This window comes from Schistocerca nitens, chromosome 8 (assembly GCF_023898315.1).
Source record: "Schistocerca nitens isolate TAMUIC-IGC-003100 chromosome 8, iqSchNite1.1, whole genome shotgun sequence".
In the NCBI taxonomy this organism is placed as follows: domain Eukaryota; kingdom Metazoa; phylum Arthropoda; class Insecta; order Orthoptera; family Acrididae; genus Schistocerca; species Schistocerca nitens.
In genome coordinates, this window is record NC_064621.1 from 345,849,513 (window position 1) to 345,867,462 (window position 17,950).

Consider the following 17,950-nt stretch of genomic DNA (forward strand, 5'->3'; position numbering starts at 1 on the left):
GTTCTAGGGGACTTATGACCACAGCAGTTGAGTCCCATAGTGCTCAGAGCCATAACTGTTGACGACACTAGCGGACCCCAGAATAATAGGTTCAAAGGACTTCGCGAGCTCGATGACCCAATTAGAATGACGTCTTTAAATGACAATTTCAAGCGCATACCATATCATCAATCTGTCATTACGATATTTCTGAAAAGTATCTCTTCATACTTGCATGCTTTGGCTGCCAGGCTTGACTTGCTTGACTCTAAAACGATGTGGACAGCACATGATCCATTAGTCCAAAGAGTTTGGAAACTAGATTAATAAAAAACAGAGAACTCTTAATATGGTGATTTTAATGCTTCATATGTTCTTCAGTCTCCTCTCACTTGAGTACAGTGCACAGAATGTTCGTAGAATCTTGTGAAACTGTCAGATGTTCAATTCGCGCTTCACATTGGCTTGAAATTCGGTTTGTCGTCGAAGTGCGAATTTATGCACTTTGTCGTTCTGTGGTAGGTCTGTACTGATAACGTCAAGTCTCGTCACCTCCCCGATGATTTTTTTCCAGAAAAGAACCGTCAGCGTGTTTATTTCAGTCACGTCGCGGCAGGGGTCCACGTGTAGTTGTTTTTATTTGGCAGTAAAGATACGTGGGACAAATTTTGCACACATTTTTCTCTTCTTCAAGAGAGTCTAGAGATTGTCTTGAACACTTGATGTAGAGATCTTGCTTCATTGAGATTTGTGACGCAACAACGTTCAGCAAGTATGGCCGCACGTCCTCTACTTAAAACTGCCTGCTCACAGCTGGCTGGTCGAATTTACATCTTTTGTTTACAGTTGTTAGTTCAAGCTGCCACGTAGTTACTCCGTTGACGACGCTTAGACGCCAGGAATAAGATAAGTCTCCTGACTTTTTGGATAGGCGGTCTCGATTCTGTCGGTTTGCCCTCCAACCAAAGTCTTCACACCTGAGGTCTGGTGTTGCCACTGGACTACGCCATGGATCTATTTTAATTGAGGCTACCTTCACGTTGACGGTTGTTGATAATTGGCTTGAGGTTCTTACATCCTGCTGATATTTACAAGAGTCTCTGTAGGTGAACAAGATTTTGACACCTACTTTGACGGTGGTGCTCCAGCCAAAACACTCGACTCACATTTTGCAAAATCTTCCTTCGGATTCAAGTCGGACTACTGAAAATAAGATGTAACATGGCCTTCCCAGATCACATGAGATGAGTGTCTTTGATAAAATTGTAGTTAATTTTCTGTCCTACTGCGACTGAAGTAATGCTTCGATTGTGGTAGCTATGCTATCGAAGAAACGTTAAACGGTGATTATGCTTTTATTCTCTTCTGACAGAGTACGAGGAAAACGTAACGATTACCTATAGATGTAATTCCTTGTGATGTTCTTCGATCATCTCATACTATGTTAACGAAATTTACAGACACGAGCAGTGGGCGGAGTACGTGTCGCTCATGTACGTGCCCACATACTCGAGGATCGTGCCCTATGTGACTGGTGTGGGTCTTGGTTGGGTCCTCTTCTACAGCAAAGACAAGAAGTGCCGGATGAATGAGGTGAGTAGCTAGAAATTAATATCCTGACGAGTATGTTCTAAATATAAGGCGTTTCATAAGATTTCGATCGACAAATGTTCCTTTTCAAAATATAGATTAGAGCAGCATAAACAGTAGACTCACGTGCTGCTGAATTACGAGATGCTTACCACGTGTGGGGTACTGGTAGTGCTCCTTTAGCGCTAATTACGGAGGTCGTCCATCATGTTGGCGTGGATTTCACCGTAATTATTGGGAAGTTACGCTGATATATGACTGTTCACCATTGCTCACACGCCATTCGATCAAAAGTACCCCGTATTTAATGCAGATATAATCACTGCGTGTCACGAGACGCGGAACTTCCAGTATAAAGTAGAGAAGCTGTAACAAGAGAATGAGTCAGTCATGGCGTGTAACGTGATGCGGAACTGTCAGTATAAAGTAGAGAAGCTGTAACAAGAGTATGAGTCAGTCAGGGCGTGTAACGAGATGAGGAACTGTCAGTATAAAGTAAAGAAGCTGTAACAAGAGAATGAGTCAGTCAGGGCCTGTCACGAGACGCGGAACTGTCAGTATAAAGTAGAGAAGCTGTAACAAGAGAATGAGTCAGTCAGGGCATGTCACAAGACGTGGAACTGTCAGTATAAACCAGAGAAGCTGTAACAAGAGAATGAGTCAGTCAGGGCGTGTCACAAGACACGGAACTGTCAGTATAAAGTAGAGAAGCTGTAACAAGAGAATGAGTCAGTCAGGAGAGCTCAGTGACTTCGAATGTGGACTAGTCATCGGATGTCACCTGAGCAACAAATCCATCAGGCAAATTTCAAACCTTCCACAGCTACTCAAGTCGACACTGTTGGTGATGTGATCGTCAAGTGGAAACGCGAAGGAACAACCACAGCTAAACATAGTCCACGCAGATCTCACGTACTTACGAACACTGAAACGAGCGATTTGGAGTGATGAATCACGCTACTCCCTCTCGAAGGGTTTGGGTTTCGCCAGTGGATGGAGAACTTTACGTGCCATCATGCATTGTGCCAACAGTGAAGTACAGAGATAGCTGCGTTGTGGTATGGGATGTTTTTCGTGCTTAGGGTGTGATACCCTTATAGCAATTAAAAAATCGCTAAATGCAGAAGGATATGAACGCATTTTACATCATGCATACTGTGTACTGTGGAGGAATATGACGATGACTCTCCATATCAGCATGACAACGTACCGTGTAAGCATCTGTGAGGCAAAGGTTTGTGAAAAGTAACATTCCCGAATTGGACTGGTCTGCCTAGAGTCCCAAGCTGAAATCAGTGTAACATATTTGGGATGAGTTATAACGTCAACTTTGCTCGAAACCCTAGCGTCCAACATCACTACCTTCTATTGTTTCAGCTCTGGGGGAAGAATGGGCTATCATTCCTCCACAAGCCTTCAGACACCACATTGAAAGTGTCCCAGTGGAGCTCAAGCTGTCAAAAGATGAAGGGTAAAAACATCCAATATTAAAATCCACTGATATGGGTTCAGATACTTTTGATGAGTGTTGGTGCCGATGGCGACACCTACAACGTGCTGACATGCGGAAAGTTTCCAACCGATTTCTCATACACAAACAGCAGTTGACCGGCGTTGCCTGGTGAAACGTTGTTGTGATGCCTCGTGTAAGGAGGAGAAATGCGTATCATCACGTTTCCGACTTTGATAAAGTTCAGATTGTAGCCTATCGCGATTGCGGTTTATAGTAACGCGACATTGCTCCTCGCGTTGGTCGAAATCCAATGACTGTTAGCAGAATATGGAATCGGTGGCTTCAGGAGGGTAATACGGAACGTCGTGCTGGATCCCAGCGGCCTCGTATCACTAGCAGTCGAGATGAGATGACAGGCATCTTATCCGCATGGCTGTAACGGATCGTGCAGCCACGTCTTGAACCCTGTGTCAACAGATGTCGTCGTTTGCAAGACAACAACCATCTGCACGAATAGCTCGACGACGTTTGCAGCAGCATGGACTATCAGCTCGGAGACCATGGCTGCGGTTACTCTTGACGCTGCATCACAGACAGGAGCGCCTGCGATGGTGTACTCAACAACAAACCTGGGTCCACGAATGGCAAAACGTCATTTTTTCGGGTGAATCCAGGTTCTGTTTAAAGCATCATGATGGTTGCATCCGTGTTTGGCGACATCGCGGTGAACGCACATTGGAAGCGTGTATTCGTCATCGCCATAGTGACGTATCACCCGGCGTGATGGTATGGGGTGCCATTGGTTACACGCCTCGGTCACTTCTTGTTCGCATTGACGACACTTTGAACAGTGGACGTTACATTTCAGATGTGTTACGACCCGTGGCTCAACCCTTCATTCGATCCCTGCGAAACCTTACATTTCAGCAGGATAATGAACGACCGCATGTTGCAGGTCCTGTACGGGCCTTTCTGGATACAGAAAATGTTCGACTGCTGCCCTGGCCAGCACATTCTCCAAATCTCTCACCAATTGAAAACGTCTGGTCAATGGTGGGCCGAGCAACTGGCTCGTCACAATAGGTCAGTCACTACTCTTGATGAACTGTGGTATCGTGTTGAAGCTGCATGGGCAGCTGAACATTACACGCCATCCAAGCTCTGTTTGACTCAATACCCAGGAGTATCAAGGCCGTTATTACGGCCAGAGGTAGTTGTTCTGGGTACTGATTTCTCAGGATCTATGCACCCAAATTGCGTGAAAATTTAATCACATGTCAGTTCTAGTATAATATATGTGTCCAATGAATACTCGTTTATCATCTGCATTTCTTCTTGGTGTAGGAATTTTAATGGCCAGTAGTGTATTTTCGCATTCGAAGGAGAAAATTGGTCATTGAAATTTCGTGAGAAGCTCCAGCTGCAACGAGAAACGCCTTTGTTTTAATGGTGTCCACCATAAATCCTGTATCATGTCCCTTACACGCTCTCCCCTATTACTCGATAATGCAAAAGGTGCTGCTCTTCTTTGAACTTCCTCGATGTACATCGTTAATCCTATCTGGTACGGATCCCACACTGCGCAGTAGTACTCCAAAAGAGGACGGTCAAGCGTAGTGTAGGCAGTCTCTTCAGTAGATCTGTTGCATCTTCTAAATATTCAGCCAATAAATCAGTCTTTGGTTTGCCTTCCCAGCAACATTTTCTGTGTGTTCTTTCCAATTTAAGTTTTTCGTAATTGTAAATCCTGGTATTTAGTTAAATTTATGGCCTTCAGATGTGATTTATTTATCGAGTAACAGAAGCTTAACGAATGCGTTTTAGCACTCACATGGATGACCTCACACTGTTCATTTTTTAGGGTCAAATGCAAATTTTCGCACCATACAGATATCTTCGATTAGCGAGTGATTTGTTGATTTGTTGGAACTGTGCGCCGTTTATTCACTGATATAATCTGCGGCATTTGGCCGCGCCCCATTTCAACAACAATGATCTACACTACATACATACTATGCAAGCCAGCATATGGTGCATGGTGGAGTGTACCCTGTTCCACTGCTAGTCATTCCTTTTCCTGTTAGACTAATAAATGGGGCGAAGGAAAAGCGACTATCTATATGCTTCCATACGAGCCCTGATTTCTTTATCTTTTCTTCATGGTACTCATGCGGAGCGTACGTTGTTGGCAGTAGAAAACTTCCGCTCTCTGTGGCAAACTTACCCAGTAATGTTTCGAGAAATGAGCGTATCCTTCCATCCAAGAAATCCCATTTGGGTTCGCAGCATTTCCATAATACTCGCATGTTGATCGAACCGACCGGTAACAAATCTAGCAGCATCCCTCTGAATTTTTTCGGTGTCTTCCTTTAGGCCGACCTGGTAGCGATCCGAAACACTTGAGCAGTACTCAAGAATGAAATTTCTCATTTTAAGAATGTGGAAAGAGCGATTTGTTTTACTTGGAAAGCCGAATTTGATGGCAAAACCATCAACGTGAGTTTACTGCCATGCTCCTAAAAACCACTGCAGCACGGGTGTGGCTTTGTAACACGGATAGTTATCCTGATGGAAGATTCCATCGCTTTTGAGGAAGACATCAAGCATAAAGGGTTCAGATGGTCCCTAATAATGTTCATGTAGTCCAAAGCTGTTATGGTGCCTTCCATTACTACCACAGAGTCCATAGAAGCCGAGGAGAATGTCCCCTATAACATAACACTGCTCCCACCTGCCTGCGTCCATTGTGCGCTGCATGTTCGCCTAGATGATGACGTATCAGGGCATGACCATCGACCTGATACAACAGTAAACGGGATTAATCTGACCATGCGACACGATTCCATTGATCCGCGGTCCAATCGCGAAGATCTCGCGCCCACTGTAATCGTAATTGATGAAGTTGTTGCGTCAGCGTGGGAACACGTAGGCGTCCTCTGCTATGGAGCAACATGTTCAGCACTGTGCACTGAACAGTGTGCTTCAAAACACCTTTGCTTGACCCTACCTACTTTAGAGAGCGGGCAAACCTCCGATCCCTATGTTCTTGATTAGATATGGACGTCCAACTTCTTGTCACCTATTCGTATTTTCAGTGTTCTTCAACTACTCTTCATAGATCCTCACGAGAGTAGCGAAGAGCCGACCAGCTTCGTCGTTTCCGAGATGCTCGCTCCCAGGCACTGGCCCACGACAATCTAGCTTTTGTTAAAGTCGCTTAAGTCGGCTGATTTCCGTATTTGCGCCACTTGTCGTCGCTAGAAGACTCCCCGTTTGTCTCTGCTCGCTCATATACTTCTCTTACCGCGTCAAGTGCCCTGAGGGCCACCAGGCAGCATGTAACCTCGAGGTGGGCTGTGGTCGTAATGTTCTGGCTCATCAGTGCTTGTTGTGGCTATTGTTATTTTAGTACGTGTGTTGTTTGCGACTCCAGACGCGCCACTTTACACGTTACCACACGACTACCTGCATCTGTCTCTTTGGCCTCTGACTTTCCCAGTGGTTCGCACCAGGATAAGAGGTAAAACCAGATAAATTAGCATATGGTAACACTAGCAGGTCACCAACAGACTTTGTGTGGAAATGTCATAACATGACTTTAATAATGCTGGGTTTGATGCCATAATTACAAATGAAATACTTGCTTGTAACCGTAGTTTATTCTGCTGACCCAAGTGGCCAACTAGTGGTGGTTTCTTATCAGTAGCAAGATAACAAAAGGATTAATTGTCTTATACTTATGGTTCTAAGCTTAGAAAGCATCACTACGATAGATGCATGCATGAATACGGTCATACACAGTTAATCATCCATGAGTGATACTAAGCCACGCCTGCCTTCTAGCTCGGTCTGTCACGAAGTGGCCGAGTATATGATGTTATCGGCGCTACTCGTACTCTGGCCAGTGGCCACCACACCTCTTTGTCCATCCTTAAGATTTTGAAAGTGATGAACTCTGATTCGCAAGAAATTTTACGCGTGTTGAACGTTCGAGCGCCAAATTGTGTTGACAAGGGAACGGTCGAATCCAGCACGTCGAAACCTACCCTGAAAGTTTTCCCGCAGGGCGAATAAACCGAAGAAACGCGCTCTCAAAATTTTATCTGCTAAGGCTATCAGCAAGTTTTTTTTTCAGTGTTACGGCTGTTCGTTTTTTCTGCACAAAGAACCGCTTATAACCTTGTGCAGCCCTCCCTGACTTGCGCGTGACTCGGCGAATAGGCAGGCGCAGCCGTGACAAGAAAACGTAGTGCAACGTAGCGCTATTACATTTTTTTTAATAACTTGCAGTTCATGTTGAAAGTTAAACTGTTGCAGATGTAACTGTCTTACAAGTGACAAGCAAAGGGGAAAAATCTAGGCAGTGTATAATATTACATTACAGACGACTTCCAACAACTGGGACTTCCATTTTCTGACATTAAATATTTTATAACAATTCTTGTAGCGCACTTCTTATGATAATTTTTAATAACGTGCATTGTAATAACAATGAAACAGTTCCTTGTTTATTCCCTATAATCTTCACAAAAATGCAAGTGTTATTGGATGATGAAAACAAACATTTTCCATACACCAGGCATACCTGAAAAAAAAATTAATGCACTCAGGCTCTTTAGAGTAATTACTAATTTTCTTTAGACATAACTGGAATGCCGTAAGAAATGACCATGGCCATTGTTCTGCATATTGTCCTGCGTACCAGGTATACTTTAAAATTCTTAAAATGTGGTGATGCAAACTGACAATGCAGAAATAACTGAAGTTTAACAATACTGTTCCACTGAAAAATCTGAAATGACAACAGCACAGCTTTCGGAAATTGTACTGTCGGACAATCTGAAAGATACTATACACTGTTGAGTTTTTTTAATCGAAATCCTGAATCACACCATTAATTCCGCGTGGTATCCGAATTGTATTAACATCTTTTCGTCGTCCCCTAAAGGACAGAGGTGACGTTATGTTCAGACCAAGAACTGAATTATTTTCTGCAACTAGTAAGAAGACGTTTTGGATATAACATTGACAATTATTCTCTGCTACTTTTCCAGATTTTGTTACCATGATTACAAGATTTTTGGAAGTAAACAGCCCTTTTTTTAATTTTTCGTCCTAATTTCCCGCGAATTCCTTAACACCGAATAAAACTACGAAAACAGAAATTCATTGATACTTAACACTGGCGTTGTTGTATACGAATGTGTTTATCAGTCATCAACTGCACGAATGACTCTGGTTTTTTTCTCGCTCGAATGCAATTTGCACACTGTTCTTGCCCGAAATCTGATTGATTGGCTTCATACACAGCATTTTAGGGGATAACAAGAAACTTCGTCTTCATGTCAGGTACGAATTTATCTATAGTATTACCTATTAATGACATCCCCTCTGCATGTTCACTTGAAGTAAGCTTCGTAATTTTGCGACTTCTTTTTCCGTATAATTTCCTGAATCTGTTTAAGCAGGTCGAAGAAGCCTGGAAATCAGAAATGTTAAACCCACTTGCAATTCAGAAGGCCCAGTCTCATAGAACTCTCTCGGTAACAGTTTACTGAAACTCACGAGCAGTTCTAAACCATTCGAATACTTTTTATTTCACACTTCTGCTAGTTTCAGTTTGACTGATATTTCTTACTTTGTATAAACCTTTCTTCCGTTTATACAAATCAAGTACAGATCTTACGAAATGAAACCGACTTTGCTCAGTGCTTAACTTTATGCACTACTTCCTCCTTTGTTTAACCAAAAAAAATTACAGCCTTATCTTTTTCACTGAAGCTATCACTGCACATGTTTTCTTTTGTCTTGGAAAGTACTCTATTTTTGTTCTAGACTTTATTAGCACAATAATCATCGTTCGAAATATAATTCACGGAGTCGTCCGAGTTATTTCCTGTTTCTTCTAACGTTTCCACACTTTCTAACGAAATGTCGACATCATTTGAATGATATAAGAAGAACTAACTACTAAGTAATACATATCTAGGTCCTCAGGAGAAGTTGGTGATTTTGACTGCATCCCATGTTCTTCACGTTTCATGCTGCACATGCTCTGTCTGTTATGGCTACAGAAGAGATGTCCAGTTCTCCAACCGCCAAGCGAGCAATAAATTGGCAATTTTCAATTTTTAGCAGCTAAAATTTTGGCAGTGTGTTTCTTTTGGTGTATTCTTCCTTTAAAAAAAAAAATTCAGGGCCGGTTTCGACATGTCGGATTGGACCGTTCCGTCGTGATTCCCGTTATGTACGGTAATGCCATCAGCTACCTTGTCTCGGATGTCTCTTTGAAGGATACTTGCGCCAAACCAAGTTTGGCCGTTTCCGTCCACCCTGTGTCGTTTGAGTACCCTGTATCCATATACTCAGCACTGCGGACTTCTTCTCCTGCCGTGCAATTAAATGCTGATAAAATTACCGATACTCCGAACCCTCTGCTCTCTAAAAGTTCGCTAGCGCTTTTCCCATTCCAGTCCCACTCCGCCACCTTGTCGTAAGTTGAATTAATTGCGAGGTATGACTTCTCTGTATGCTCGTACCTTCGATGCGCACCACGGTTAAGTTTGGCAGTGGGTGTTTTTTTCCATAAGAGGTTACTCGCAACACAAGCGTAACCTAGTGACAAGTGCAAAGTTCAGCGCCTGTACGACCTCGGAATGTCCTATACATCGAGCCTCATGATTTTGCCAAGATAAAATGCACTGTGCTATACATGAACGTATTTAACCAGTGGTGTGCTTCGACCATTCCCTCTCGATATAAAGATCACCTCACTACAGTTCATGTGTATGATAATGAGGTATGCACCTGGAAATGGAACATGTGAGTGACCCTGACAAATCAATCGTAGCTGTGAAATTGGTGTTAAATTAATAATTGTGGGTGTGGGGGGAGGGTACGTTCATCTACTAAAATTAAAATGGAATTCATTAAAACCATGGTTTGCCCATATGTAAACACAGGACATGAAATTACAAATCGGATTATCTCACAAATCGGAGATGCGTGTAGAATGTAATCTGAATCTGTAGACATTAGTTCATTATGATATAGAATAGGGAAGGGCACACCAGGAAAAAATGGAAGACTCTTGTACGATATACCAAACTGAACAGCAAGTGCGGTGTTGGATTGGTCACGATGATTGGGTCGATTCCGAAAAGTGAAGGGGTGAAACATACATGAAGACCAATTAGCAATAGCGTGACCCGGGAAACTCAAGATGCATGACCGATGTAAGTCCCTAGTTACTTGAAGCATATACAAAGGCACCTATTGTCATATCATTGCTACTGCTCGCCCATTGCTGCCTGAACTTACACTTAATATGTGGTCAGCTTGCACTATAGCAGTTGGTGGATTGCAGAAGGCCATCGAGCTTCTCTTGAATGACGGACATGGACGTCATACTATTCTGCAAGCTCAAAGTTCTAACCTGAATGACGAATCTTGGATATCTCTGTCAAATTCTGAATCGTGAATCTTGAACCTACAATCTCAAATACTGAATTTTGAATGAAGCTGTAGCTTACGCTCTGCCATTCCTTCATTCGTGACGCTCCCAAGAATTACATGTAAGTCAATCTGAAGGATCGTCTCACGTCTCACCCTCAGCCAATGAGAGTCTACGGCTGTAACATTTCTCTCTGTTGCGCTGAATTTTTGTTGTAGGTGTAGCCAAAGTTTATTTTTTTTTTATTTATTTATTTAAAGGAAAAGCAGGTGGTGGGATACCGCTGCTTCAGAAACTTGCGTGTTCCGACGAATGGTATAATTCTTTTTCTAAAGTTTCCGAGCATCGGCGAAGCAGAACGTGGCTTGGTTTCCGTGTCCAGAACTCCACGTGGACTGTCCCTAAATAGTGACACTAGCAAGCCATCGGTAGACTACAAAGCTGTCCCTTAGCCTTTAATTGTTAACATGGCGTCCGACAAATCCCCGGCACATTTATGATAGCTAAATTTATTTTCGGTCACCAATTTTTCATTCGTATGTTGCTCATTTTTGTTAGCGTTTGACAGTTATTTAGTGGCTGGAGATTTCCTAGACCCCTACATCAACACTTCCGTTACAAGACAGTGTCGAAGAAGTAGGTGTAAATTCGTTTACTCATGCTTTCCTGTCACTTTGAAGCTTTTGAATTTGGAATTCTCATTAATGATTTTATTTTTATAACAGATGATGGAAGAAGACGCTTCCAGTTGCTTCGTTGAGGAGGTTTCAGATGAAGATGCCTGTGTAGTTGGGCTGTCTTCCGATTCTGTATCAGACTATTGTATCGAGTCTCAACATAACACCACTAGTAAGCAGTCTGGTGATTCAGATGATGCAGATTCAGACTTGCCCAATTTTTTCATAGGTAAAAACAAGAGTACAAAATGGAGGAAGGTTCCTGTCAATCAGAGAGTCAAAGCTAGAAGGAGCAATATCAAAACTCCTTTTCCTGGAATAAAGGGATCGGCAAAGATTTGTAGATCTCTCAATGATTGTTTCTCTGCGCGAATAGACGTCACACGTATTAGTGCTATTACAATAAGTACAAACATAAAAATTGATAAAGACAGGGAAAAGAATAAGAATGGCAGAAATGCATATTTGATGATACTGAAGTAAAAGCCGTCATTGGACTTCTGATTTTAGCAGGATCCATTCTCTCAAGTCACCGAAACTTTCTGAAGCCAACTTGTAATACAATTGCTATTTATATTCTTCTAGAGAGAAGCGTACGAAATTAAAATAAAACTGTTGTTTTACGATCTAATAACTGGAGTTGGGATTCCGATCACAGTTGAGTTTCTTCGCACTTTTCTCGTTTTATCCCATTATTCTAAGAAAGTGTGCACGCCATCTACAGTGTCCTCCTCCTCAACCAGAATTATCCCATTTTTACATTTTTTTTTAAACGTAGCAGGCCTTTCAGTTTTCTTCTCAACAGAATTGAACTGCTTTATTTATGAACACTATTCCATCGGAGCGTACTCTTCGATACTGTATATTTGGACGGTGACAATCCATTTCAGCCGATGCTAAGGATTCGCATAAGTAGTAACGCACTATGACCATAACGTGACTATACAACGCCGAGACACGTGTGTCCATCGAGTACTGTCGGGTATTGTCAGACGCCTTTGGTCCCGTCTGTACGTGAACAAAGTTTAGTTAAGCGTTCTGCCGTTGGCAATTGTAAAATGAATAAGTTATAGTTAAGATTTAAACTAACAAATCTAAAGTAAACATGACAGAAAGGCGAGATGGTCCAGTGAGCAAAAAAGCAACTGGTGCTGCGCTAGGCGCTGTTAGATTGTAGGTGCCCAAGGGGTGGGCGGTCCACACGCACGGCCTCTGGTCCTTCGCCACGGGAGAGGCCCTTCTACTTAGTTACATGCTCTATGTTCACAGCCCGACGTCCATGTCCACTCGCCCCCACCCACCTTGCATTTGGTTTCCTACGATCGTGAGACGCCCTGTTGATAAATGTCAGCCTCGCGTATGTGCTGTTTACCGTAAGAGGGCCCCGCCAGATAGGCGCCCCCAATTCGCCGAAATGTTGATCCCCTCAAACGGCGCTTGTCGACCGACCATCTGAACTGACTGGTCGACACAGCAGGCGGCCACTGTGGTCTCATCTACATCTACATCTACGTCATTACTCCGCTATTCACAATAAAGTGCCTGGCAAGGGGTTGACTGAACCACCTTCGAGCTGTCTCTCCACCGTTCCACTCTCGAAAGGCGCGCGAGAAAAACAAGCACTTAAATTTTTCTGTGCGAGCCCTGATTTCGCTTATTTTATCGTGATGATCATTTCTCCCTATGTAGGTGGGTGCCAACAGAATGTTTTCGCAATCGGAGGAGAAAACTGGTGATTGAAATTTCGTGAGAAGATCCCGTCGCAACGAAAAACGCCTTTGTTTTAATGATTGCCACTTCAATTTCTGTGTCATGTCTATGGCACTATCTCCTCTATTTCGCGATAGTACAAAACGAGCCGCCCTCCTTTGAACTTACTCGATGTCATCCGTCAGTCCCACCTGAAGCGGATCGCACACCGCACAGCAACACTCCAGAATAGAGCGGCCAAGCGTGATATAAGCAGTCTCTTCTGTTGCATCTTCTAAGTGTTCTGCCAATGAATCGCAGTCTTTGGTTTGCTCCACCAAAAACATTGTCTATGTGATCACTCCAATTTAGGTGATTTGTAATTGCAATTCCTAAGTATTCAGTTGAATTTATACCCTTCAGAATTGTGTGACTTATCGAGTAATCGAAATTTAGCGGATTTCTTTTAGTACTCATGTGAATAACTTCATACGTTTCTTTATTCAGGGTCAATTTCCACTTTTCGCACCATACAGATGTTGTTGTTGTGGTCTTCAGTCCTGAAAGTGGTTTGATGCAGCTCTTCATGCTACTCTATCCTGTGCAAGCTTCTTCATCTCCCAGTACCTACTGCACCCTACATCCCTCTGAATCTGCTTAGTGTATTCATCTCTTGGTCTCCCTCTACGATTTTTACCCTCCACGCTGCCCTCCAGTACTAAATTGGTGATCCCTTGATGCCTCAGAACATGTCCTACTAACCGATCCCTTCTTCTAGTCAAGTTTTGCCACAAACTCCTCTTCTCCCCAATTCTATTCAATACCTCCTCATTAGTTATGTGATCTACCCATCTAATCTTCAGCATTCTTCTATAGCTCCACATTTCGAAAGCTTCTATTCTCTTCTTGTCTAAACTATTTATCGTCCATGTTTCACTTCCATACATGGCTACACTAGATACAAATACTTTCAGAAACGACTTCCTGACACTTAAATCAATACTCGATGTTAACAAATTCCTCTTCTTCAGAAACGCTTTCCTTGCCATTGCCAGTCTACATTTTATATCCTCTCTACTTCGACCATCATCAGTTATTTTGTTCCTCAAATAGCAAAACTCCTTTACTACTTTAAGTGTCTCATTTCCTAATCTAATTCCCTCAGCATCACCTGACTTAATTCGACTACATTCCATTATCCTCGTTTTGCTTTTGTTGATGTTCATCTTATACCCTCCGTTCAACTGCCCTTCCACGTCCTTTGCTGTCTCTAGACAGACCGTACAGATATGTTACCTAAATCATTTTGCAATTCGTTTTGGTCATCTGATAACTTTACAAGACGGTAAATGACAGCATCATCTGCAAACAATCTGATAGAGCTACTCGGATTGTATCCTATGTCGTTAATATAGATCAGGATCAATAGAGGGCCTATAACACTTCCTTTACGAACGCCAGATGTTACATCTGTTTTACTCGATGACTTTCCGTCTATTACTTCGAACTGTGACCTTTCTGACAGGAAATAACGTGGTCCTGGCCCGTTTCGGGCCCCCGGTCCTTACTGCACCCCTTGCAGTTCTACGAGAGCCGCCTGGCTATGGCACAGCTGCTACGATCAGTAACTGTATACAGTCTCACTACTGAAAAAACTTGCTAAAATAGGGAGGAGTGATCTCTGCAATCGTAATTTCTGTCGCATACAGTAATGGAAATCACTGTAAAGGCATGGATATTTGCAGGAAAATTAAAATTGTCGGTTGGAATAGTTGTGCATAATGTATATGCAATAGTTTGAATCCAGTATGCCGACAAATTCAGTCAAATGATATCGCATTTGATGTCAGCAGTTCAGTACAGAAGACATCAACGATTCAGGTGGTCGAGTGTGGAACTGGGTATAAAGGCAGTCGGCTCTCTGCTGTATTACACCTACGTTTGCATCATACTCTGCAAGCCACCTTATGGTGTGTGGTGGAGGTTACTTTCGGTACCACTATCTGATCCCTCCAATCCTGTTCCACTCGTGAACAGTGCGTGGGAAGAATGATTGTCGATAAGCCTCTGTATTGGCTTTAATTTCTCGAATTTTCTCCTCGTGGTCAATGCAGGAGATGTATTGCTTAGGGGGTGGGGGTGTGTGTGTGTGTGTGTGGGGGGGGGGGGGGGGGGGGAAGTAATATGTTGTCCGACTCCTCCTGAAAAATGCTGTCCCGAAATTTCAATAGTAAATCTCTCCGTGATGCACAACGCCTCTCTCGTAACGTCTGCCAGTGGAGTTCTTTTAGCATCTCCCTAACGCTCTCTCGCCAGCTAAACGTTCCTGTGACAAAACGCGCCGCTCTTCGTTGGATCTTCTCTCCATCTCCTCTATCAGTCCTACCTTATAGGGATCCCAGATAGATGAACAGTACTCAAGAATCAGAGCAACAAGCGCCTTATAAGCCACTTCTTTCGTGGATGAATTACATTTCCTTAAGATTCTTCCGATACTTCTGCGTCTGATGACTGCTTTTCCCACTATCTGGTTCATGTGGTCATTCCACTTAAGGTCGCTCTGCATAGTTACGCCTAGATATTTTACGGCAGACACTGTCTCCAGTTGTTTGTCATCAATAGCTGTACAGTAGTGGATTTCTTTTCCTATGTATGCGCAATATGTTACATTTATTTACGTTCAGGATCAACTGCCGGAGCCTGCACCAGTCATCAATTCTCTGCAAGTCGTTCTGCAAATTCGTACTATCTTCTGGCGTTGCTACTTTGGCACAGACAACTGCACCATCTGCGAATAGCCTTTAAGAGCATCCGACGCTTTGGTTCAAATGGCTCTGAGTACTGTGGGACTTAACATCTGAGGTCATCAGTCCCCTAGAACTTAGAACTACTTAAACCTAACTAACCTAAGGACATCACACACATTCATGCCCGGGTCAGGATTCGAACCTGCGATCATAGCGGTCGGGCGGTTCCAGACTGAAGCGCCTTGAACCGCTCGGCCACTGCGGCTGGCTCCGACGCTTTCTACTAGATCATTTATGTACAGAGTGATTCACGAAAATATGCACATATTTTAATATGTTATTCTACAAGTAAAACTGAAGAAAATAGTTCATATAAACATAGGTCCGCAAATGTTTAGTTACGGAGTTACAGCTAATGAAAGATTTTGCCTGAAATTTAGCAACTTCGCTAATATGAAGGCTTCGAAAACGGTTACGAGGTTAAAGTAATGCACGATTTTAATTTATTTGGTTGTCACTGATCTGGTGAATCTAATAAAACATGTCCCAGACGTGTATCTGCAGTAGTTTTCCAGAACATCCAGAGAAGGAAAGACGCAATTTGGTAAAATTTTTAATTTATTAACTACTTGGCCCAATTAGTTTTTTAAAATCCAGACAATTGCACAAAGTTTTCAACAGAAGTTGTAGAGGATTTAATTTTTGGAAAAATGATGGTAAGGAAGTTAACTGAAGCTGTTTGAATGTGTCAGATAATCTGCTTTTATTAATACCACAGCACACGGGAATTCATGTTAAACCGGAAAAAACAAAGTTCAGTGTTAATGAAGTTGTACTGTGTACATACATTTTCGCAATACACTCACAATAAATGTTCAAAAATGTCTCCACCGAGTTCGATGCATTTAGCTGCACGCGTATGAACAGATTTTGGTGCTCGTTTCAGTTTGACAGGGCTGTTCTTAATTTCGTCTATTGCATTCACAATGCGAGCAAGTAACGCCCCATGTGTATTGACTTTGTCCTCATAAACTATGTCTTCCATCCATCCTCATACACAAAAATCCACTGGTGTTAAATCGGGAGATCTGGGTGGCCACAGACGTGTAGCACCACGACCAGACCATTTCTGGGAAAAATATTCATTTAAATGTGTAGTAACGGCGTTGGAGAAATGTGGAACCGCCGTATTGTTGAAAATACGTTTGCAATCGTGTAGCAAGTGGAACTTCTTCGAGCAAGCGGGGTATTTCTTCTTAAAAGAATTGTAGGTACGTCTCGCCAGTTAGACGTTCTGGGAAAATGAATGGTCCAATAAAGTATGTGTTGATTACACTACACTACACATTTATGCTAAATCGCCGCTGGAAATTGCGTTGCGCTGTTGCGTGTGGGTTTGACTCAGACAATGTTGTTGTGGTCTTTAGTCCTGAGACTGGTTTGATGCAGCTCTCCATGCTACTCTGTCCTGTGCAAGCTTCTTCATCTCCCAGTACCTACTGCAACCTACATCCTTCTGAATCTGCTTAGTGTATTCATCTCTTGGTCTCCTCAGACAATATGTGCTCGTTATGTAAATTGTTTACACCATTTCGCGTAAGCTATGCCTCATCAGTAAATAAACTGTATTTGTGTAACCACCGGTTAGTATTTAACCAGTTACACACCTCCTTGCGAAGGGCAGGATCTCCCGGATGTAAATGATGCACTTTTTGTTTATGGTAAGGATACAAATTGTACTTCAGTGTACGCCATACCTTAGCTCGTGAAATGGCAAATCGTTTAGACATACGTCGTGTACTTGTACCCAGGCTACGTTGAACAGCATCCATAATATCCTCACCATCGTCTTCACGAATCGAGCGTCGTACTGATTATGAACGCTAGGTAGAGACCCTGTTTCCCGTAACATCCGAAATACTCCGCTAACGGTTCGTGCATTCGGTATCTTCCCAGTTGGATAACGTACGCGTTATTCGTTAACTGCAGTCGTATCATTACCATCACATATGCCATAAATAAACACCAAATCGACGTGTTTCACTGTCGTAAATTTGAAAAGCATGCATATTTCATAAATAATTTAGAAACTACAATAGTTACTATGTGCTTTCACTTAAATACACTGTTCTTATTATGTTCTTTCACTGGACAATACAGAAAATTAACTTCTTACGGAGTTACGGCTAATAAAAGATTTTGCCTGAAATTTAGCAACTTCGCTAATACGAAACCATCGCAAAACTGTAAGAGGTTAAAGTATAGCACCATTTCCATTTATTTTGTTGTCGCATCTGCTGTGATTTCGAGTTCTCTTATGTCTTACTTAATTTCTTTGATCCATTTAGTGTTCCTCTTAGTC

At 42.6% G+C, this 17,950-nt stretch overlaps 1 protein-coding gene across 2 annotated transcripts in view; it reads left to right on the forward strand.

Moving 5' to 3' along the window:
- Positions 1 to 17,950, forward strand: part of LOC126198824 (nose resistant to fluoxetine protein 6-like) — a 304,466-nt gene that overhangs the window by 226,729 nt on the left and 59,787 nt on the right. For both annotated transcript variants that reach the window (XM_049935395.1, XM_049935396.1), the window contains exon 8: positions 1,440 to 1,572. In XM_049935395.1, the coding sequence (XP_049791352.1) occupies positions 1,440 to 1,572 (133 nt within the window). The remainder of the gene's footprint in view (positions 1 to 1,439; positions 1,573 to 17,950) is intronic.